This window comes from Vulpes lagopus, chromosome 10, assembly GCF_018345385.1.
Source record: "Vulpes lagopus strain Blue_001 chromosome 10, ASM1834538v1, whole genome shotgun sequence".
NCBI lineage: Eukaryota > Metazoa > Chordata > Mammalia > Carnivora > Canidae > Vulpes > Vulpes lagopus.
In genome coordinates this window covers 3792840-3815878 of record NC_054833.1, presented here as the reverse complement: position 1 = coordinate 3815878, position 23039 = coordinate 3792840, and the positions used below count along the sequence as shown (strand labels likewise).

Sequence of the window (23039 nt, the reverse complement as noted above, 5' to 3'; positions counted from 1 at the left end):
CTGATCTTCTTATTGTCTTTCTGGTGTATTTTATTTCTGCCCTAATCTTTATTATTTCCTTTCTTCTTGATAGCATTTAGTTTATTTTGTTGTTCTTTTTCTAGTTCCTTGATGTGTAGACTAGGTTGTGTGAGATCTTTCTTTCCTCTTAATGTAGGCCTTATCACTGTAAAATTCTCTCAGAACTGCTTTTGCTTCATCTCATAAGTTTTGGTATAGTGTGTCTCCATTTTGTTTGTTTCAAAATACTCTTTGACTTCCCTTTTGATGTCTGACACATTGGTTGTTTAGCAGTGTTAATTTCTACATACATTTGCACTCTCCAACTTTTCCTATTAATATCTAGCTTCATACCATGGTGGTTAGAATTTTTTTTTTTAATTGAAGTTCGATTTGCCAACACATAGTATGACACCCAGTGCTCATCCTGTCAAGTGCCCTCCTCTGTGCCTGTCACCCAGTTACCCCATCCCCTCACCCATCTCCCCTTCCACTATCCTTTGTTTGTTTCTTAGAGTTAGGAGTCTCTCATGTTTTGTCACCCTCTCTAATTTTTCCCATTCACTTTCCCTCCTTTCCCTTATAATCCCTTTCACTATTTATTAAATTACCCGTATGAGTGAAACCATGTAATGATTGTCCTTCTCTGATTGACTTACTTCACCCAGCATAAAACGCTCCAGTTCCATCCATGTTGAAGCAAATGGTGGGTATTCATCCTTTCTAATGACTGAGTCATATTCCATTTTATAAATGTGCCACATCTTCTTTATGTGCCAATCTTCTTAAATTTGTTAAGACTTGTTTTGTGGCCTAACATATGATCTATCCTGAGAAGGTTCTACACACACTTGAGAAGTCTGATTTCTGCTGCTCTTGGATGGAATGTTGTGTGTATATCTGTTAGCTCCATTTGGCCTAAAGTATGGTCCAAGTCTGCTGTTTTCTTCTTGATTTTCTGGCTAGTTGATATGTTGTTGAGAGTGGTATATTAAAGTCTGCTACTGTTATTTTATTGCTATTTTCCCCTTCAGTCTGTTAATATTTGCTTTATAGATTTATATGCTATATTGGATCATGTATATTAATAACTGTTATAACCATACTCATTAATCTTAAAAAAAGTAATGCCCCTCAAACCAGTAGGTTAGATCCTGCTAAAGAAAGATGTGGGGAACTGAAGAAATATCTGAAGTAATTACCAGTATAAAAATATAAATGGGTAAAAATATAAAGAAAGATCATGATGTGAAAAATGAATTAAATGCCCAACACATACCTAAAGAAAGTTGTAGTACAGAAAAAATAGAATGGGCAGCCTGGGTGGCTGGCTCAGTGGTTTAGTGTGCCTGCCTTCGGCCCAGGGTGTGATCCTGGGGACCCCGGATCGAGTCCCATGTCGGGCTCCTTGTGTGGAGCCTGCTTCTCCCTCTGCCTGTGTCTCTGCCTCTCTCTCTCTCTGTGTGTCTCTCATGAATAAATAAAATCTTTAAAAAACATAGAATGGGATTAAAGTATTATTTAATGTGGTAAACCTTAGAATTTTCCAGAAATTCTTTGAGAATGTTCTAGAGTTAGAAAACAAAGTAAATATGAGCAATAGATATTTCAAAAAGGGATCATACAAGGAAGTAAAAATACATCCAAATTAAGTAAACTCCCTTTTAAAGCACAAAGAGTCATAGATTGAATTTTTAAAATCCAGTTATATGCCATTGATAAAAGATACTTTGATAATGGCACAGGGAGGTTGGAAGTAAAAGAAAGAAATAAGATATGGCCAACCAAATACTAACCAAACAAAGCTATATTAGTAGTATGGATATCCAAAGAAATAACATAGCCTTTCAGTAAGACCAAGAATCTTTACTCTTGACCAGCCCACAGAAGTACAAACTGATTCTCCTTCTTATTGGGCATTGAAAAGAACACATATGCCTGATCAATATAAGTACATACCATGTACCAGAGGCTGTGTTAATCTTTTCTAATAAAAGGTATCGCATTTGACACAAACTTTTGGAATTGAGGCTGTTACATGGTGGTAGTATATATTTTTTTTTTAAAGATTTTGTTTATTTATTCATGAGAGACACACACAGAGAGAGGCAGAGGCACAGGCAGAGGGAGAAGCAGGCTCCATGCAGGGAGCCCGACATGGGACTCAATCCCAGGTCTCCAGGATCACACCCTGGGCAGAAGGCAGCACTAAACCACTGAGCCACCGGGGCTGCCCAAGTGGTAGTATATTATTGCTACCATTTGCAGTGGCCAGGCCTAGTAAAGTAAATGGGGATATGATGGGGACTGCCACTCTTGCATCCTTTACATGTTTAAGAATAGCACTGATCTCTATCATCCCCTCAACATGTGACTTTGATTCTTGGCCTGGAGGGAAAATTTCTTGGCTTTTCCTACTATAATAACCCCTGTTCCACAGTTCATAAGAATCAAGGTGAAAGCTAAGAATGCCCATTCTAATTATTTATTTCAGACTGAGGAAATGACCCTGGATGGGTCTGTGTACCTAGTGGACCCACTGTGATATGAACTTTGGCCAGGACCCCATGATTATCTGATTCCCATATGTCTCTACAGTGATAGAGGAAGCCATATCACTTTGGGTCCCTAAGAATCAATGTCAACTTGGAACCTGTATTCAGTAGTGCTCAAAAAACTGAGCATGTCCCTTTCTTCTGTATATGGTTCTCCAAGTACACGTCTATAGTTCTTGTTGGGGAAGGAGTGAGGAAATTAGTAAACTGCCAATGTCATGGTGTTTCAGGGTCCTTCTCCATGGGGACCTGGCTTCCATAGTTAATTGGTCCTGGGACTAAAAAAATAGCTCGGGCTGAAAACCAGACAAAGGATTGTGACCATTTATTGGGGCAACTGACTTCAGCCTTCTGCTCAATCCTTCTTTACTCCATTTAGTAATATATATGAAGCAACATCCTTGTTAGCTGTCCATTGATCTTGCCTTTAGGAACACCATATTCTGTTAACCATCTTTATGGATCCTGCAAGGCAGGATCCTGTGGGCGCCAATCCAATATTGCTGTCCACAATAGTAATTACTCCAACTTAGCTTTGGTTAAGTGCTATTCTGGGATCCCATCATATTTATTGCTGCTACAAAGCCCCGTTCTGCAACAGCATCTCCTACCATCCTTTCCAGCCTACGAAATACAGCAACTGCTGAGCTGCAAAAAATGCTGGTATATAAAAAAAAAAAAAAATGCTGGTATTTACCAGCACATTCATTGCCTTAAGAAGTGGTGTGGAAAAAAAAAAAAAAAAAAGAAGTGGTGTGTCTTCCAGTCTCTCCTAACACTTGCCTGTTTTACATAGGAGACTTATTCTAGCATGCTCACATCAAGGCATTTTTTTAAATCTCTTCCTCCATAGCCTTCCATGACTGTCTGACATCTATACTTCATTTAATTGGAACCAGTGCTTTTTCCAATCTTCTAAGAGTTATCCCAGTAGAATATTAGAACTGTGTCCCAGGGCCTGTGCTGGGGAATTCAACCTTGTGTCACCAGAGCATGCTTCCAAGTTGGAAAGCTCTCCATCCAGTTGTATATTCTTCCCAACTTGATCCAACATCCTTAGGCTCCACTGCAAGCCATGCTATCCTGGTTCTTGCAGGATGATAAGCACAATCTAGCAAGTGATCTGCCCTCGAATTAGACCTCTGCACAGTATTCAAGCAAAGGGGGCTCTAATTTCCAATGAGAGGGAGTGATTTCTTCAGATGCAGAAGGTTCATGAGAAACTAGAGTAGCTTCAACGTTCTCAATTGCATCTACCCAGATGGTCCCACACCAAGTCTTGGGGTCCCAGTCCTTCCACTATTAAGGACCTAGCATTGCTATAGGGAACTTGCCTAGGCTGAGAATTCAGCTTGAGTTCTTCTCTTATTATGTCCTGGGTTTGGTCTTCAACTCTATCTGCCTCTGAACATAGGAGGAAAGAATTCTTTTAAATGCAGCCAATGAGGCCCTTGGAATCTCATACTCTGCTTTAAATTGCTGATTAATAGATCTGGACCTGTCATTTCCTTTGTTCAGAGTTTAAAGAGCACTTAGTGAGAGCAACCTAATTTCAACAGTCCTCCTTAGCATAACCACTTCCCCCATGTACCTCTCAGATCCCAGAGATATTGCACCAGTGAATGTACTCCTTCCACCTATATGCTGTCTGAATTTACCACAGATGATACAGTACACCAGAGACTATCAAAACTCCATCTACCTCCAGTGATGAGACACCCATTGCTTGCTGGCTAATGAGTTCTCCACCTCAAAATTCCACCCTAAAAATCTATTTCCCAAGCCCATGCTCTTCTGGTACCCTTGATAGTGTTGTATCTTCTAGATGCAGAACCTGAGATGAGGATTCTTGTATGACTGATGGAGGAGAAGAAGAGTGAGAGAAATAAGAGAGGGCAGAGGGGAAAATAAAGCAAGAATGTGTCCCCGCTGAAAAGTGACCTGTTCCCACAGGGGGGGTCTGGAGCATGGATGGCACCAACGAGTTGGTGTCATCTTGAGACAAGGGGGCTGACATTATTTCCTCCCATGTCAGCCATCACTGTGAGAATGGGACTCCCTAGGAAGGACAGCTTCTATTGACCTCCTTAAGAGAAAGTCAACACTCATAGCATTTGGTGGATGGGTGCACTGGCCACATAAAAGGGGATCTGGACGGGGTGCCACCAGCATCCCCTGCCCACACCCACTGACCCGAGTCAATGAAGAAGAAAGAGAAACCTACAAAAGCTATTTAGAGCCAAATAACAATAAAAACTTATACTGGAACATGCGGTTGTAGCTAATACAGCACATATGGGTAAATGGACAGCCTCAAAAGCACGCGTTAGAAATGAATCAAGGCAAAATAGGATTAGCAAGACATTCAACCTAAGGAGTTACAGGAAACACAGAGGAAACAGAGGGATGGAAATATTTTAATAATAAGAATAGAGAGCAATAATGAAACTGAAAAAGAGTACAAAGGATCAGAAAATTGGGTATTTAAAAAAAACACTAATAAAAATATGTATCTGGTGATACTGAACAAGAAAGAGAAAGGAGATATAAACAATACTAGGAATGAAGAAAGAGAGAACATGACTATATTTGGACAAGAGTTTTAAAATGTTTTAAAAGACTATAAATAGCTTTGGCAAACAAACTTGAAAACATGAAGGAAATATAAATATAATTTGCTAAATATAAATTGTCAATTTGACTCAATAAATAGAAAATCTATTAGACATGTAGCCATTAAAGAAATTAATTTTTAAAAAAAACTGTTTCAAACATACACATACACAATATCAGGCACAAGCAGTTTTTAAATCAATCAAGCACTCAAGAAAGAGATGACCCACACCTGCAAAATATTTAGTGAATAGAAAAGAAGACAACGCTTTCCTCCTTATTTTATGAAGGAATTATAACTTTGAGAGTAAAACCAGAGAAAGGTCATATGAGACTCAATCAAAAGAGGTCACTTCCATTTACAAAGATATGCAAATCCTAAATATTAGCAAATCAAGTCCATCAACATATAAAAATGCATATTATGAGTTATGTTTTGTCCTAAGAAGAATGCTACAGATTAACATTGGGAAAAAAAGATGAATATAATTTACAACATTTAAAAAAATGAAAGGAAAAAAATCATGAAAACCTTAAGAGATGCAGAGTCTTATAAAAACCATTTGTAGCTCATCCTTTTGGAGTTTGCAAATAAAACAACCTCTTAGGAAACTACAAGTGAAGGAGAAAGTTAACTTGATAAAATACATACAAAACCAAAAGTATAAACAAACATTAAATTTAATGTTAAATACTGGAAGCATTCCCTTAGTATCAGGGAAAGACAAAAAATATCTACCGTTGCTGCTATCATATAAGATATGCCGAAGAGTCTACCTAGTTCAATAAGAATTAGATTTAAAAAAAAAATGTTAAGAATTGGAACAGAAAGAAAACTAGTGATAGTTTTGCAGACAGCATTACAGTCTTCATTAAAAAGCCTACAGAAACTTACAAATCACTTTTAATAAGAGAGTTCAGCAAGGTCCTAAATACAACTTACATAAATCAATGACATCCCTCAATATGAATATATCACTGGAAAACATAATTTAAAAAAATTATTCAACTCACAATAGCCACCGTTATTATAATAGCTCATAATAATGAATTATAAGCTCTCTGGGAATAAATATATTAGAACAATGTGTTCAAGACCTTTACAATAAGAATTATGCAAATTTTTGTATTTCTTTAAAAAGCCCTGGATAAATGAAAGTTTCAAATTTTAAAAAGATATTATAAAGATTTATGCAGTTTTAACCAAAATCTCAACAGAGCTTTTCACAGATCCCGACAAGTTTAGCTTATAAATGTCTACGGAATAGTAAAGTGTCAAGATAATTTTGAATGGAGTGGGAGATTCATGCAACCAAACATCCCTTATTATAGAGCTATAGTAATTTAAAAGTGAAGTTTTAGCAGAAGGAGCCCAACAAAATACAGTGGAAGCAGAAACATCAGGCTGACATTCTATGAACAGACCCTCCTCTATGGGCAATTTGTCACAAACATGCTTCCTTCATCTATGAACACAAGAACTTAATACAGTATCACAAGGAGAGCTGAGTACCCCTAAGGCTTGGGTAATGCCTGTCCCAAGAGATCATATCTTAAAAAAGGAGAGAGAGAAAAATAGAGATCATATCTAAAAGTTTTAGGGAAGGGCACCTGGGTGGCTCAGTGGTTGAGCATCTGCCTTTGGCTCAGGTGGTGATCCTGGGGTCCTGGGATCAAGTCCAGCATCAGGGTCCCCCTAGGGAGCCTGCTTCTCCCTCTGCCTGTGCCACTGACTCTCCCTGTATGTCTCTCATGAATAAATAAAATCTTTTAAAAAATAAAATTAAAATAAACATTTTAGGGAAGGGATCAAGCATGGAGTATCACATGCCTTTTTACATAGCACTGTCATGACCATTGTTGCATGCTTGCTCTATTAAATTTTTTTTTAGAGAGGAACTGTGATGAGAAGTGTTTCAATACCTTAGATGAGAAGTGTTTCAATACCTTAGATGAGAAGTGTTTTCCATTGCATCTCAATATTGTCAATCATCTTGGATATAAAAGAAAAGAATAATCAACACATAGGTGGAGAAGCAGTGTCCAAATTCTGAAGAGCTTGACCCTGGGCGGGCCTCCTTGGATCCACTTCTCCACTGGGACAGCCTCTTATACTCTTCTAAGGAAGGAAGTGACTGGAAAACAAATGTGAACGATATAGGATACCAAATTGATGTTATCTTGGTATAAAGAGTCTTTGTTGAAAATAAAAGTTCTAGGGATGCTTGGGTGGCTCAGCAGTTGGGCATCTGCCTTTGGCTCAGGGCATGATCCTGGAGTCCTGGGGTCAAGTCCCACATCGGGCTCCCTGAATGGAGCCTGCTTCTCCCTCTGCCTGTGTCTCTGCCTCTCTCTGTGTGTCTCTCTCATGAATAAATAAAATCTTTAAAAAAAGAAAAGTTCTAAACTTGTATTTTCTGCTATATATTCACTGACAAAAAAAGAAAGAAAGAAAGAAAAAGAAAGAAAGAAAGAAGAAAGAAAAAAATCCTATTACATAATTCAGAACTCAGCAGAAACGGATTTGTGTTCATCTGCTCAGCTGCCATAACAAGACACCACAGATAGGGTGGCTTAAACAACAGATGTTTATTTTCTCACTGTTCTGGAGGTAGAAGTCCATAATCAAGGTGCTGGTGGATTTAGTTTCTGGAGAGGCCTGTCTGCCTGGCTTATAGATGACTGCCTTCTCGCTGTGTCCTGAAGCGGCCTTTGCTCTGTGTGCACAAGCAGGGAGTGGAAACTCAGCCTGTCTCTTCCTCTTCTTGTAAGGACACCAGTCCTATAGTTTTAGCCTCACTTTTAAGATCTCATCTAACTGTAAATGCCTCCATGAGGACCTATCTGCAAATACAGTCATATTGGGGATCAGAGATTTCAACATACAAACATACAATCTTCATACAAAATTATGTGTGGGGACATAATTCAGGCCATGATAGGATTCTCCTCCAATCTTGACCCAAGAATTTTCTTAAAACACAGGAGAACTTGGTATAGTTCCCACTACAAATCGATGGAAAAAAAGATAGCATGTTCAATAAATGGTGCTAATGGTATGTAAAGTACAACATAGAGAAGGAACATAGTCAATAATACTGTTAGAACTTTGTATGGCAACAGAGGGTAAGTACACTTACTGCAGTGGGTATGTCATGATGTATACAAATGGCAAATCAATATGTTGTACAGCTGAAACTAATGTAGCGCTGAATGTTAACTATACTGGAATTAAAATTAAAACTTAATTTTTTTAAAAAAGAAATATATTAGTTCATATTAGTTCTGCTTCCTGATCTGCTGGCCACTCACAGAAGTGATAATAAAATTAGAAAACAAATATAACTTCAGGAAAATGGAACATTTGGGTTTGAGGCAGCTATGGGATATCCAACTAAGAGTTGTATGCCCAGATCTAGAGCTCCCATGCAGAAGACATCTGACCTAGAGACACAGATTTGGGAGTCACAGGTACATAGGTGGCTGTTAGGATCGTGACTGCATGTGAGATTGCTCAGGGACACCACCAAAATTCAAAGAGATGGAAGAGGGACTAATAAATTAGTAGCCAGAGTTGGAGGGAGAACCACAGTAGTCCTCACACCTCTCTGTATCTAAAAAGAATAAATACAGAATAAAATAAATAAATACAATACAATAAATAATACAATAGAATAAATAAATACAACTCAGGGCTGCTGCCCTGAGTTTTAAACTTGATGTGTATTTTTTTTATATTTTAAAAATCATTTTTATTATGAAACCAATAATAAATGCAAAGAAAAGGGCATGATATCGCTGCATCATTTTTGTCTCTTTAATGGAAGATTGAGTTTATGAGGACATTGGGAGATCTATATAAATATTTAATAGATTGAGGTACCATTAGGGAGAGAAACACACTTGGAAACCTGCAGAAAAGCTGTATGTTTATTTTCATAAATAAGAATTTTATAACCAGTGCATGGCTAGTCACTTTACAATGCCTTGTAGAACTGACAGTAATTGTTGGTTGTGGGAAGTCTGTAAGGAGATTTGACCTTGGCAATCCAGATGCCTTCTTCGTTGGTGAGGTTTGCTTTTCCACTCTCATGGAATAACAGAGATACATGAGTGAACTGCTCAATGGGTATTCTCCTCAGTTATGGGACCTCAATACACATATTTTGTTATCACACATCAAGAAGGCTAAATGCTTGTGCTTAACTACTTTTCTCACACATGAAGGGAAAACACAAAACGACTTTAATTTGGTAGAATGAAAGCAGTGACTTGCCCACAAACTAAAGCAGAGTTTTAGCTACCTTCTTTGTAAAATTGTAAGTTTAAAAAAAATTGTAGGTTTATTCCCATAGCTCTATCTACAAAAAATATGTGTGATTTGGACAATTTGTTTTGTTTTAAAAGATATTTTCATTTATCATAACAAAAACTCAGGACTTGTGTTTCCCTAAAACGATTTCATAAAAGAAAAAACGATGTTTTCTTTTAAAATACCTGAAAATTTCATCAACTAAACAACATGTGCATGAAGGTGTAAATTACTTTTCTTTACGTAATGAAACTTAATACCCATGCCAAATAGAAACAGAAGTATTGTTGAATACATGGTTTAAATCAAAAAGTTTCTATTGCATTTGTGAAAAAAAATGTCATGCAGAGAATTGATAAATGAAATATCAGCCACACAACATCATAAACAAACAATAAATAGGCCCAGACACATTTCAGTTACACAAAACACATATCTATTTACTCAAAAGATACAGTAAACTTTTATATTTCAGAGTGAGCGCTGATACAGAAATAAAAAAAAAGCTAATGCTCATAATTTGATCAAAGCACAAATAACAAAAAAAAAAAAAAAGCACAAATAACTTGCCTTACAAAGAGAAGTTCTAAACATAAATCACATAAAAATGATAAGCTCAACTAAACCTTTACTTATAACATCAATAATCACCCTTAATCATTGTACATAGTAAGAATTTAAGGCACAAAAGAAGCAATGAAGCAACAACCAGAATAAGTTTTTTCCAAACTTCTTTCGAAATTGACTATGGCCATTCCCTCTTCCCACTTGCCATGACATTTGTGGTCATAACTCAGCCACTCAATTAGACTATGTGGTTTAAGCTGATAAAACTATAGGGAATTCATTTGGTCCCATTCACAGATTGAAGCTAAGTCTGTTGTTGGCTTAAGTCAACAGAGCTCCATTACTTACCTCCTGATTTTATAAATGCTTTATGGTTATCCAGACATTTTAAAATTCTTTCCTAATTCCCCATATTTTATAGGATGCCTGCCTTTTCCAAAACAGTATTTCCCTCTGCATCAACAGGTTGGAATGCACTTTCACACTCTCTCCAAGTCCCTTAGAATTCATGATAAGAGATACACAAATTTTATATGGTAAGAATCAGACTCATTTCCATACCAGGATAATTTCTGGGAAGCAAGAATCTTAAGAGCATTTACAAGACTGATATTTAATAACAAAGAACTGCATGTACTCATCACCTGAGACAGATAGATTAACCTTAAAAAAAATGCAAAGAAAACAAGAAAGTGGTGCCACTCCAGGACATTAGAGTCACTCAGGGACACTATGAAGTTTCTGCACTGAACCAGAGCATTATAGATAAAGAGGTGAAACAATAAGTCAGTCTTTTATTCTATTTGTAGTGAACCTGGCTATTTGGTACCAAAGAGAGTCCTCTATGCATTCCTGCAAATCATGCACACACATTCATGAACAGTGGTAACCTTTGGACAGAGCCTTTGTTGGTATGAAATATTCTCCACCTGAGGCATATGGTCCTTAGGGCTGGTAACAATGAACTAAGGGACTGGACTCTGTCATTAGGTCAGGAAAACAAGATGATCCATCATCTGTCTGTCTATCTATCTGCAATCACTCCTCCATACAATAAATTTTTCATTAAAATTCTGGTAACTTTCTTACTCTGAAATTTTAAATTTCTTAAAGTCTCCAGGAAACAAGTTTTAAAGCACCATGATCTATATCATTTCTTAGTGTTTCCTCTCCACGTGTGTTTTACACATTGCCTCTCTCAGAAGAGTCTTATTCTATTAACAACGCTATGCCTGGAGAGGCCTGTTCAGTATTAAAGTGTGTGAGTGCAACTGTACAAGTATTTGATATGTATAGGTGAATATCTATTTATTCTCTGTGTTCAGATTGGCAACAGTTCAGATGTTTCTTTCTCTCTAGTAATTAATCTGCTTTAAAATTTTTTGCTTTGCTGCTTTATTGATCAAAATGAAAGTACAGAGTTAATTCTTTAGGAGAGTCAGTGAATAACATAAAGAAGCCTTCTTGATGTTCTATGGTCACAATTTTGAATAGACAGACGTTCATCCCATCTTATGTATAAGATAGGTCATTTAGTGAAGTCTTCCAGGATGTTGGTTTATGAGCTATATGCTGGAAAAGTTAGCATGAAGAAGCTCAGATTAGTATGGCTTCACAACCATATCCCTCAGAGATATCCAAGAAACTCCAAGCCACATACCTAGGGGCTGGTTCTGTCTTTACAGACCATACCAGAAGCCAACACTCCAGAATAAAACATGAGGGTATCATGCTCTTCCTGTGAGTCTGGCATTTGATTATTTCCCAAAACACATAGGGGAAAATGTCTTATTAAGTGGAAAGTCATCCTATGGCTATAGAGAAAAATAGTGAGTAAAAATTTATCATACGGCCATACTATCATATTGTATAACTAACTAGAAATCAGTGGATGCTGCCTAGGTGATGAACAGAGGAGGCTACGGAGCAAGATGGAACATCTTTAGCATGAAAATGACACTAGCTAAAATTTGTGTCTTTTTCTGCAAAACTCTAATGTTCCAATTCAACTAAGCAACCAGTTGTTTATAAATGTCTTAGAACCCAATTAAGTTTGAGGAAAGAGTTCCTTAAAACTAAAAGCATTCCGCTGGCTAGCACACCAAAGCTACAGGGGTTTTTCACAGTATCCTCCCTCTTGGAAAGGAACAACACTTGCAGCCTAACCCAGATCTCTTCTGCTCACTCACATAAATGCTCTCCAGATCTGTCAGTGAGCCCAGCTTAACCCTTGCAGCTAGCCTGCCACCGGGACCACCATTCCCACAGAGAAAACATCCACACGGGGGACGTGAATCAGCATTCCTCCTTTGTGTTGACGTCATCTCCAAAATGACAGGCACACTTTGCATTTTCTGTGAACGATGTCTTCCCATGGTTAGACGACATATTTCATTCATTTTTTTTTTTTTAGTAATATATGTCTGCAAAGTGTTATAGAGTGATTAGTTGTTCATGCCCTCAAGGGAGGCCACAATTATATCTTGTGAACAGGCAGTAAAACATGCACATTGGTCCAAGAGAAGAATTATATCCTAATTTTTAAATTTTTTGCTACAGTTACTATGACCTCTCATCATATTGAAGTATTTGTATACTTTGTTTTTCATGTAAAACAATATTGGGCTTCATTGAAATAACTCTTAAAAAGGCTCTGAAAACCTAAGCTTCATAGTATAATGAAGAACAGGAGGGGAAAAAAAAAAAAACTCAAGAGAAGGAAAAAAGAGAAACTCATTAAAGAAAGAAAAGGGAAAGAATCATCTTGAGAATTACTTCTAATTTCAGGCATTTAACCCCTGATTTCTATAAACTATTTAAAATAATTAATCCCAGGCCCAGTAATAGCATGGGAATTTAACATTAAAAAACCAGCTAGTCTTATTTCCCTAGCAACACAAGACTGTTGTTTGTAGTCTACTACATCTCATATTGTCCCATTTGAAAAAATAAGCTGACTTGTAAAAAAGCACAGTCTAGATTTTTATACAAGAAATATAGAACCCTCGTTGACAATTCATCCTCCCAGATCAATACACCCTTATATCACAATCTCTTTCCAATACTGTTACATTATAGTCTCTGTTTATGCTTCCTATTTGTAGAAAATACTAAAATAGCTGCTAGGAAAAAATACATTAGTTTTCTGTAGTATTATTAAGTGCTTGATATAGCTACCTTTATTCCAAATGGGTGGTTATGAAACCTGGAGGGGAAGAAAATCTTTTAAATTTAGGATTAACAATGAATTCTACAAAAGCACTGTAATTTTACATTTCAAATTTATAACGTCTACATAATCACAAAATATTTTTAATACGAAAAAATATATTATTTCTATATTTAAGGAAGATCTGCATCATCTCTTGAGAATTCAAAAAACTAATACAATCGTATTTTTCCCCATATCTACCTAACAAGGCCATTGGGAGTTCATTTAATTAGCCCACAGAATTGTAATAAGGAACTGGTCTCATTACGACAACTTAAATATTTTTCAACAATTTCTCCCAAATGGATTCTAATTATTTAGGAAGGAATCTGCTTGAAAGTCTAAACATAACTGGGCATTACAATAAACATTTGCTAATAACCACAGGGGCAAAAGTATGACAAGGCCAATCCTAACAGAAATAAGGAAAAATGCAAGTCAAATGGAGCAGTGACAAACTCTTCCTATTAGGCAGTCTAGTTTTTTGTAAAAAACTGGAGGGAATTCAATCTTTAGATTAGCCAATACGGAGTTTTCTAACATAAGAACATGATGGAGAAGAGATGGATATTACTGGTGAGGGCAGACTAGTTCCATGAAAATCCACAGAATACCAGAACTTGCAAACCAGCCAGCCAGGCTCAGTGAATGTAACTGAGTGTCCCATGGTAAAATTCCTTCCTGAATGTGTCACTAAAGACACAAGGATTAAAACCTGAAACGCTTGAGGGAATGTCATGTCAAGATTAATCACCACTACCCTGAATGAAGACTTCCACCTTCCAAAGTGAACACCCTGTGCTGTCTTTTTAATTTGTGTAAGATGGATTTGGGATGAGGAGGAAGAAAGAAAAGAATGTTGACAAGTCACGGAAACATTTCAATCTACTGCCAGTCTCTGAAACTAAACTACAGTTGTTTATGCAAGAGTTTATTGCTTTAAAAAAAAAAATAGTACATGCTTTCCTATTACCATCTCTTTAAAATTCTCTGCCTTCCTAGATAAGTGCTATAGGATAAACTCCCATCTAATAGCCTCATTTCTAAATTTATAGAGAAGGATCCAATGGGTGTGGCCCTATTCTTTTCCATTGCTTATAAAGACAAGTGGCCAATTGTCATCCGGGGAAAGTGCTCCTATACCCTTTTAATTTTCTTAAAAGACTTTTAAAAATACATTCCAGAAGTCACTCCCCTTTAGTAGCTATTCAAAATTATCTAGTCTTTCCTTTAAGCCTCTAATCTTAAAATTCAGTAGGTAGTATTCAACCATATTGTCACATTATGTTCCGCAGTAACTATATCCTTATTATTCAAGTATTATAACCCTTCATTTTTCTGATAATCAACATACTCTTCTTTTTGAAAATTATCTATGCTATGACAACATAGTCCTTGTTTTGTTTGTTGTTCTCATTTTCTCATTGTGGGCTGGTGATTTTTACTTCTGGTCTTGGTGGTCTTTGGTGGTCTAAGTCAGCCTGGAAGAAGAGAGATCATAACAAAGATATTTAGCTCTTTAGTCACAAAGGTCATAAAATTCGCAAGGAAAAAAAATTACTCTGTGTTTCATGTAAAATCGTATAAATATTCAATTAAAAATGGTTCCTTGGGTCCCCTTTCTTTTTCAGTTGAACATTACCCAGTGGACATGCCATTCTCAACACCTTGCTTGCACAAAAGCCCTGCCTGGAACCATAATCTACGATGTGCTTCCTAAGAAGCACTCATTTCTTGTGCTACAGGCTTTACTTTTCTCAATTTTGCCTCTTGATTACACTTTTAAGTTTTTCTTTTCAACAGCGTATTTATACTTTTCATTTCAGCATTTTCAGAGGAAAGAGGGAAAAAAGCACAGCAATTCTATCCTCATGTCACATTAACCCAGCCCCATACCAGATGTTCTTCTATTAGTTGGAGTTCACAAACTCTTGTGAATACAGTACCAAGTGCCATCAAGTATCAGAGAGAGAAGAGCGGGAAGGAAATCAAGTATAGAGCAGTATTTCTCCAACAGCAATGGCATCCCTGCCCCTTGAACTTCCTTTAGGGTATTAAAAATTGCATCTTGTGTACAATGCATCCTTTTCCTACTAGATTGAAATCCAAGGGGATGAGATTAGAATTAGTTGATTTTCAAACTCTGCCCTAGGGAACCCGGAAGACTCCACAGCCACCAGAAGGGCCACCAGTGTGAAGACAGTAGGACTAGCTCCAGGGCCCCTCCACCTCCAGCCATAATTTCTGCACAAAAAAAAGAAAATGACCGGGGTGGTCTCTTATTTCACGTTATCTCAAGAAGTGTTTCAAATAGTACTTTGAATATAACACAAGCCCAGTAAATGTCAGTTGCTTGTTGTGTATCTGTCATATGCACCTGCTGTCTTCCTATAATCACAATATACTGTGTCTAAGGACGGCTACATAGAACAGAATGTTACACGATAAACTGAATTCTTAGTCATTTGAGAAGTAAATAGTCCTTTGGAAATGGTTAATTTTTAATGTATAATTTATAATTCATATGTATCTTCTTTTTCATAGACTTGATATGCTTAAAATGTACCTGAACTAGTACTTTAGGAAGAGTGAAAACAACACACACTGCCATTATAAGAGAGATGGGTCAAATAAGATTCAATCTCTTTCTGGGTAACTGCTTTGCTCTGGTATTTGCATAGTTTTTAAAAGCCCTAACTCAGGACACCTGGGTGGCTCAGCAGCTGAGCATCTGCCTTCAGTTCATGGCATGATCCCAGATCCCAGGTTCAGGGATCGAGTCCCACATCGGGCTCCTTGCAAGGATTCTGCTTCTCCCTCTGCCTATGTCTCTGCCTCTGTCTCTCTCTGTCTTTCATAAATAAGTAAATAAAATCTTTTAAAAAAATAATAAAATAAAATAAAATCCCTAACTCGCCATGTATCAGGCACTTGCTCCTTTGCAATTCCACAAGCTTAGATTCCCGTCAATACATTCTGGGGAAACTTGCACTTCAAATTATATAACCTTGATCTTGACTGAGGCTCAATTCTTATAAAAGGCTTATTTTTAAAAGTTAAACTTACAGAATGGAAATATAGGTAGGTCATCCATTCATTTCCGTAAAACAGTTTTAGGTTATGACACTGAAGGAAAACCTAGACTACGGGAAGGGTACATACTGGATCTTACCACCTAGGTCCCACATAGGATTTACACTTTGATTTCATGCAGTGAACTTTCATCGAAGGCAGCCATCACAAAGAACTTCGTGAAGTCTACTACTGCAGTCACCATATAAATGACAATGTGTTTTCCATATGACACCAGCAGATAAACCATTTTGCTTCCTTTCAGAAAGTAAAAGTGTGTTTGTATAGGCATGTGTGTGTCTGTTTCCTTGAGAAGTTCATTTTGTTTCCTTACTGAGGGAAAAGGAATCATGTAATTGGATTTTTTTTCTAATTTTAGCTACAAACAACTTCAGAATATAAACTGTCACTAAATTTCAGTGACTGTGGAGAACTGCAGATGGGGAATTTATTGACTACAACTATGAGTCCCTCATCTTGAGGAAAGATGAAGTGGAAGACACGTTGGGTGTTTTCATTTAGATGTTAGGGATGGTTTTTGTATGAGCCAGAATAACAGATTACAGAGAACTCTGTACTGGTTATTGAAACCTGGCCGCAAGAACTTGTTCGCATTTTAACATTACTAAATTTGATCCCCCTCTAAGCAAAATAAAACAGATGAAGCGATAATAAATCATCAAGAGAACCCCACTCATGAGACCGGGCATCAGGAATAATGATAGCAAAGCCCACTTGAGAGGTTACAGCCTGAGGGAGGTGGGCCCTGGCCAAAGAGATAGACAGGAAGGAAGGGCATATGTGGTCAGTGGGGATGCTGTGCAGTTCACCCTGCCCCTCACACTGTGACACTGAACTTGAGCCTATTTATCAGTCGCTAATTTAATCATCTCTCCTCTGGAAGAATGCCTGCACATTGAGAATATCCTGCTGCAGGAACCCTGGTGGAAAAGCAAGCTAGGAAGGAGGCTTTACCACGTATTTCCTTACCCTCTATGTATAATAAGTAGAACCACATGTTATTAAGTTCTGGTGCATCAAATGCTTAATTTGGTTAATCCATTTAACACAGACTAAACAAGTCAAACTAACATCTCCAAAGACGTCACCTGTGATAGAGGTGACATTCTTTCTTTCATGTCTAGGTCTCATGGCCTTGATGCTCCTTTCTTGTCTGTACCTTTCCTGATCTTAATGTATTTGCATGTGTTTATATTTGTTATATACATTCTTAGGACCTCTGCAAACTTTGTAGAATGAGATTAGGATGGATGGATGGGTAGGTGGGTGGATGAGTGGGTGGATGGGTGAAATGGGTAGATGAGTGGGTAGATGGGTGGATGAGGGGATGGGTGGGTAGATTGGTGGGTGAGGGGATGGGTGGATGGATGAGTGAGCAGTAAATGAGTGAGTGGATAGATGGGTGGGTGGGTAAGGGGATGGGTGGGTGAGTGGGTGGCAGGGTGGATGAGTGGGTAGATGAGTAGGTAGATGAGTGGATGGGTGGGTGAAATGGATGGATGAGTAGACGGATGGGTAGATGAGTGGATGGGTGAGTGGATAGATAGGCGGATGAATGGGTGAATAGACGGATGAGTAGGTGGATGGGTGGATGACAGGACAGACGCACGGATTCTGATAGATGGATGACAATACTTATTAATGGACTGAAATAACATAGTCGAGTAAATGGTATTGAGTCCTTCCCTGCTCAACAGTAAGTGGTTTCAAAGAAAGACTTAAGAAAGTCTTAAGTGCTTGAATAATTTGCTAAGTGCCTGGGCATGCGCACCACACACACATTCGAGCATGAACATCAGGGAGCAAAAGCAATAGAAATACCTCATTTTGTCCAGTGCCAGCTCCTTGAGACTTGACATCCTCGTCCACTGCCTCCTGAAGCTCAGTAGTAACCTGATCCAGCTCCTCCCCATTTTCTTCATCGGTGCCTCCATTACCTCGGGTGGGACCTGCAGGCTCCTCCCTGTGGTCCGGGACCTCCTCCACCTCCTCAGAGGCTTCCGTAGCCTCCAGATCTCCTCCTTCTTCAACTTCACCATTCATTCCCGAAAAATCTTCTTTCTGCTCTGCATCCTTGTTTGCTTTCTCTCCATCTTCTTCCTCATCTACTATTTCTGCTGGTCTCTGGTGGGTCAGAATGAATAACGGATGAAAGCAAGCAGCGCAACAGAGATTCTGCACTGCACATTAGAATGATGTAATAATTACTATGCCACAGTCAGGTAAAACTTCCTTACATGTGCATAGCAGTCTGCAGTAGAGAACGTGCTAACTCTCATTGAGTACCTACTGAACGCCACTCTTCACCAGGATTTCCTCATTGGCTCCTCACCACAATCCTGTGAGGTTAGTATTATTCCCCTATTACAGGTGAGAAAACTAAGGTACAAAGAGACCAAGTGTCTAGCCCAAGATCCTACTGTATATAAGTGGAAGAGCCAGATCTGGGATGAAGCATGTACCTCCAGTGCTTAGAAGCCCCAGGGGCAGAAAGGAAGCCAGACTGCAGGGTCCTTGGCCAATATCTAGTGGAGTGTCCCACCCTGAAGAGGAGGTTTAAAAAAAAAAAAAGACAAAAAGTCCTGTGGAGATGTCATCATCCTTACTACAACTGCCTGGTGTGTATTTACGTCTCTAAGTACAGAAAGAGGGCGATGGTGGTAGTACCAGGATGTGAACCCAAGTCATCTAGCACCAGATGTGGACCACTTCCTACACAATGCCTGGGAGTTCATGGTGTATCTCAAAACACAAAAACGATCGTGCAGATCTAAGGCCAAGAAACTGTATGTTCTTTCTATAAAAACAATAAGTGCTCAGGAATTTATAAGCTCCAATTAGGCATTTCACAGTTATTTGGATACATGTAAAGCTGCTTTAAAAGACACAAGGGGCTGACTTCCAGAGCCAAGACTTGGGAGACCCAGGTTCAAGCACTGGCCATCCATCAGCTAACTCTGTGAGCACCAGAGTCCCCACTTATAAAAGGAGAATATAATAAGACACCCAGGGGGAATAAATGAGAGAAGTTATATGCATGCCTACCACAGTACCTGGCACATCACATCCTAAGAAAACATTAGAGTCGCTCCCCATCTGTCTGATACACTCTGTCCTAGAACCCTCAAGGCTTTTCATTGCCTCCAATAAAATAACAGCTTTTCTTTTAAAGTGTAGGAAAGAACAGGACTTGTTCTCAATTAGGACTCTAGCCCTGCCTCTTTCTGGTTGACAGGAGACAGGTCACCTAGTCCTCCAGCATCTATAAAAGGAGGGTCTGAGATGCAATTACCCCTGCCCTCCCTTGTAGCTCTGGAAATCCATTCTCCTCAAGCTGCACAAATGCTTGTTATGAGGTCTTCATGGTCTTCTTGTAAAATTAACATAATACTCTCCATTTTGGAAGTAAAGGGAAAACAAACAAAGTAGACTGAAAGTTCAGGGCAAAACTCGACACATTATTTTGAAGCAGAAAGAGTTGAACCATGAAAGCTTATATTCTGCTCAAAGTAGAGTCTCAGTTTTGACCGCATAATTATCAAAGACATACTTTAAAAAAATGAAAGAAAAAAATCAGTTGCTCTTAAGATATTCCAATAACCGTGGTCTTTTGTCTTCACACAGCTTAAATAATAGTACAGTGTGGCTCTGTCTTTCACATTTCCACTCGGATGCTTAATGTCGAAAGGCACGGGGCCCCCAAGACCCCTAAGCTTGCTGCCCAGGGCGAGGCCCCTAGGAAGGCCAGAAATGGGCACGTATGTGTGTGGGTGAATCTGCCAGATGGTGCTAAGAGAAAAGACAAAGATTTATGGCATGGAACCCCACAATGCTTGGCAAGAATTTCCAGCTTTTATGTATAAGACCTAACTGAAGGTGAAAAAAACTTCCAACCTTGAAGAGGCAAAACAGTATGCTCCCATCTCCTAAGCCCTATCCCACTCTCTCTGTACAGAGAACACTCATGGCAAAGCAATGAGGCAGACACACTTCGAGCCAATGGGCAATGGAAGAGTCTGCTAAGTGAGAGGGTGAGCACTGTCATTATGAAAGCAGAAGAGAAGAAATGTCAGAGAGGGGACTCCAGGTGAGGAAGAGCTAGAAGAAGGAGCCAACTCAGAGAATCACGGTGGGTGGCTTCCCACTCAAGAGGTCAAGAAAACGCTGAGGGGTTTCGAACCCAGACCCAGAAGCTCCTTTCTTAGTGACTCAGAAGGATGTGTGACCCTAAAAAGACATCTGGAGGGATCTGTCACCATAACCCTCATGACTGGGCCTGGAGACCCACCTGGGATGAACAATACTCTAGATGCTGGACATTCAGAGACAGATATGACACAGAGTCTCGAATCAAGGAGCTCAGAGCAGCGCAGTCACAGGGCACAGTATAATACAGCATGAGGTGAGAAGTGCCCAGAGCATGGGTCAGGAAAAGGACCTTTCACAGTGGGGGTGGCAGCCTGCCATCAGGTCTCCAGGCTCTGGTCACCATGACCAATGAAACACCACGTGAACACTGCTTGTGGGTGGAGAACACAGTGCAGCACCCGTCTCCCGTCCATGCTGAGTGTCATGCTCTGTGCTCATCCATTTATCATTCCTGAAACCCTCACAACAACCCTGCAAAGTACGCTTCTTATATCTCTTATCCACATAAGGAAGATGAGAAACCACTCAACGCTTCAGCAGTGGTGACCAAGTAGGGCTAGGATTTGAACCCAAGGCAGTATTTTTTTTTTATATTTTATTTATTTATTCATGAGAGACCCAGAGAGACAGGCAGAGACAGAGGGAGAAGCAGGCTCCATGCAGGGAGCCCGATGTGGGACTCGATCCCAGGATCACGGGATCACACCCTGAACTGAAGGCAGATACTCAATCGCTGAGCCACCCAGGCATCCCAAAGATTTTATTTATTTATTCATGAGAGACACAGAGAGGTAGAAACACCAGCAGAGGGAGAAGTAGGTTCCCTGCGGGGAGCCCAACATGGGACTCGATCCCGGATCTCCAGAATCACACCCTGGGCTGAAGGCCACACTAAACAGCTAAGCCACCCGGGCTGCCCCCCAAGGCAATATTTTGCCAAGTCCTGCTATTCTTCCTCGAACAATGTCAGAAGCTGCTATTTCACATAGTCACTATCGTGTTTTCAACAGCCAGAAAATGTGACTCTGCAAGAGGCAACATAGCTTTTAATGTTTAAGGAATGACCGACCTGAGAACAAAAACATTAGAGACTGGATCTCTATTAGAGACTTTTGGTGTTCCCTCTAGGGAGGGAACATTATAAAGATTGTTAGGCAGAGTCCCTGAAGCATTATATACAAAAATCCAAAAATACTACAGCACTAATGGCCAACAAGAGCACATTTCTTTTTAAATTATTTCTGAGAACTGGATAATTGTCTATCACCCTCCTAGAAATCATTAAGGTACCTTAACTTGCCCATTTGGTTTTGATTTGAAAGAGAAATTATACAGAATTTTATAATAAAAGCGTTTAATAATAATAACAGAGAAAACCCAAAATTTATGGTGATCATTTAGGAATCTAGATCTGTTCCTTCTCTCTGAGAATACAAGAGCTTGCTGAAGTCTGTTAAGGTGACTACTTTTTTTTTTTAATTCTTTTTTTTTAAAGATCTTATTTATTTGAGAGAGATAGTGGGGGTGGGGCAGCAGGCAGAGGCAGGGGTTGAAGCAGACTCCCCACTGAGCAGGGAGTCTGAAGCGGGGCTCCATCCCAGGACCCTGAGATCATGACCTGAGCCGAAGGCAGATGCTCAACAGACTGAGCCACCCAGGTGCCCCAAGGTGACTACTTCTGTGTCAACAGGAAAAGTCTGTTTTCCCTTCATGAAATCTGGATTTATACCAAAAGGTGGCAAAACGAGTGTGAGTTAGTTCTTAGTTCTTGGTTTTGTGTTTCTCCTTTGTCTTCTCTTTGTCTTCTCTTTGTCTTCACTACCAATTTCCAAAAATGTATACATTTTTTTTTCTCCTTTTCATGCAAGCAACTAGGACAAACTCTAACCTCTCTCCAAGGAAGGAGACACCCAGTCCTGAATTCAGGCCCTGTTCTTCCACCATCACTTGTGGAGGCCGAGAGAAATTAAGGCCATCCCACCTAAAGTTTAGCATTAGCACAAGTACAGCCATCTTAGGCCCCTGTGAATGAGAGCTGAACTTTATGGGAAAAACTGCAGAATGTCCTCAATGTCCTCGGCAGGTAATCCCATATCAGAAAGACAACAGAGCTCAGAATTGCCCTCAGCAGAGAATCCCGTATCAGAAAGACAACAGAGCCCACGCCCATGGTAGAAAGTCTCATGTTAGAATGAGAACAGAGCTCAATGCCCTTGAAAGCCCCACATCAGAATGTAAACAGGACTTGGAGAAATTCTTCCACCCCTTCTGAAAATCCCCTAGACCAGCCTATAAAAAACCCAGCTGTAACCCACTTCGAAGTCCAAGTCCCTGCTCCGCTGTGTCGGGTATACTTGGACCCAAACTCGAGCTTGCTAATAAACCCTCGTGCGCTTGTATTGGTGTTGGCATCTTGGTGGTTTCTCGGATTCGCAATCTTGGGCACAACACACTAGCACCACTGCTAACACCTAGTATTACACCTTCCATCCCATTACTTCTATTGGACTTTCCCAACATGGCTATTTTATCGTCTTCA

At 39.2% G+C, this 23039-nt stretch overlaps 1 protein-coding gene across 1 annotated transcript in view; it reads right to left on the bottom strand.

Annotated features, from left to right (window-relative positions):
• Nucleotides 1–9985: 9985 nt before the first annotated feature.
• DCDC2 (doublecortin domain containing 2) overlaps nt 9986–23039 on the bottom strand; it is a 162164-nt gene continuing 149110 nt past the window's right edge. Inside the window, exons 10-11 of the mRNA XM_041771741.1 lie at nt 18173–18475; nt 9986–14739 (exon numbers count right to left, since the gene is read on the bottom strand). Coding sequence (XP_041627675.1) covers nt 14680–14739; nt 18173–18475 — 363 coding nt within the window. The 3' untranslated portion in view covers nt 9986–14679. The remainder of the gene's footprint in view (nt 14740–18172; nt 18476–23039) is intronic.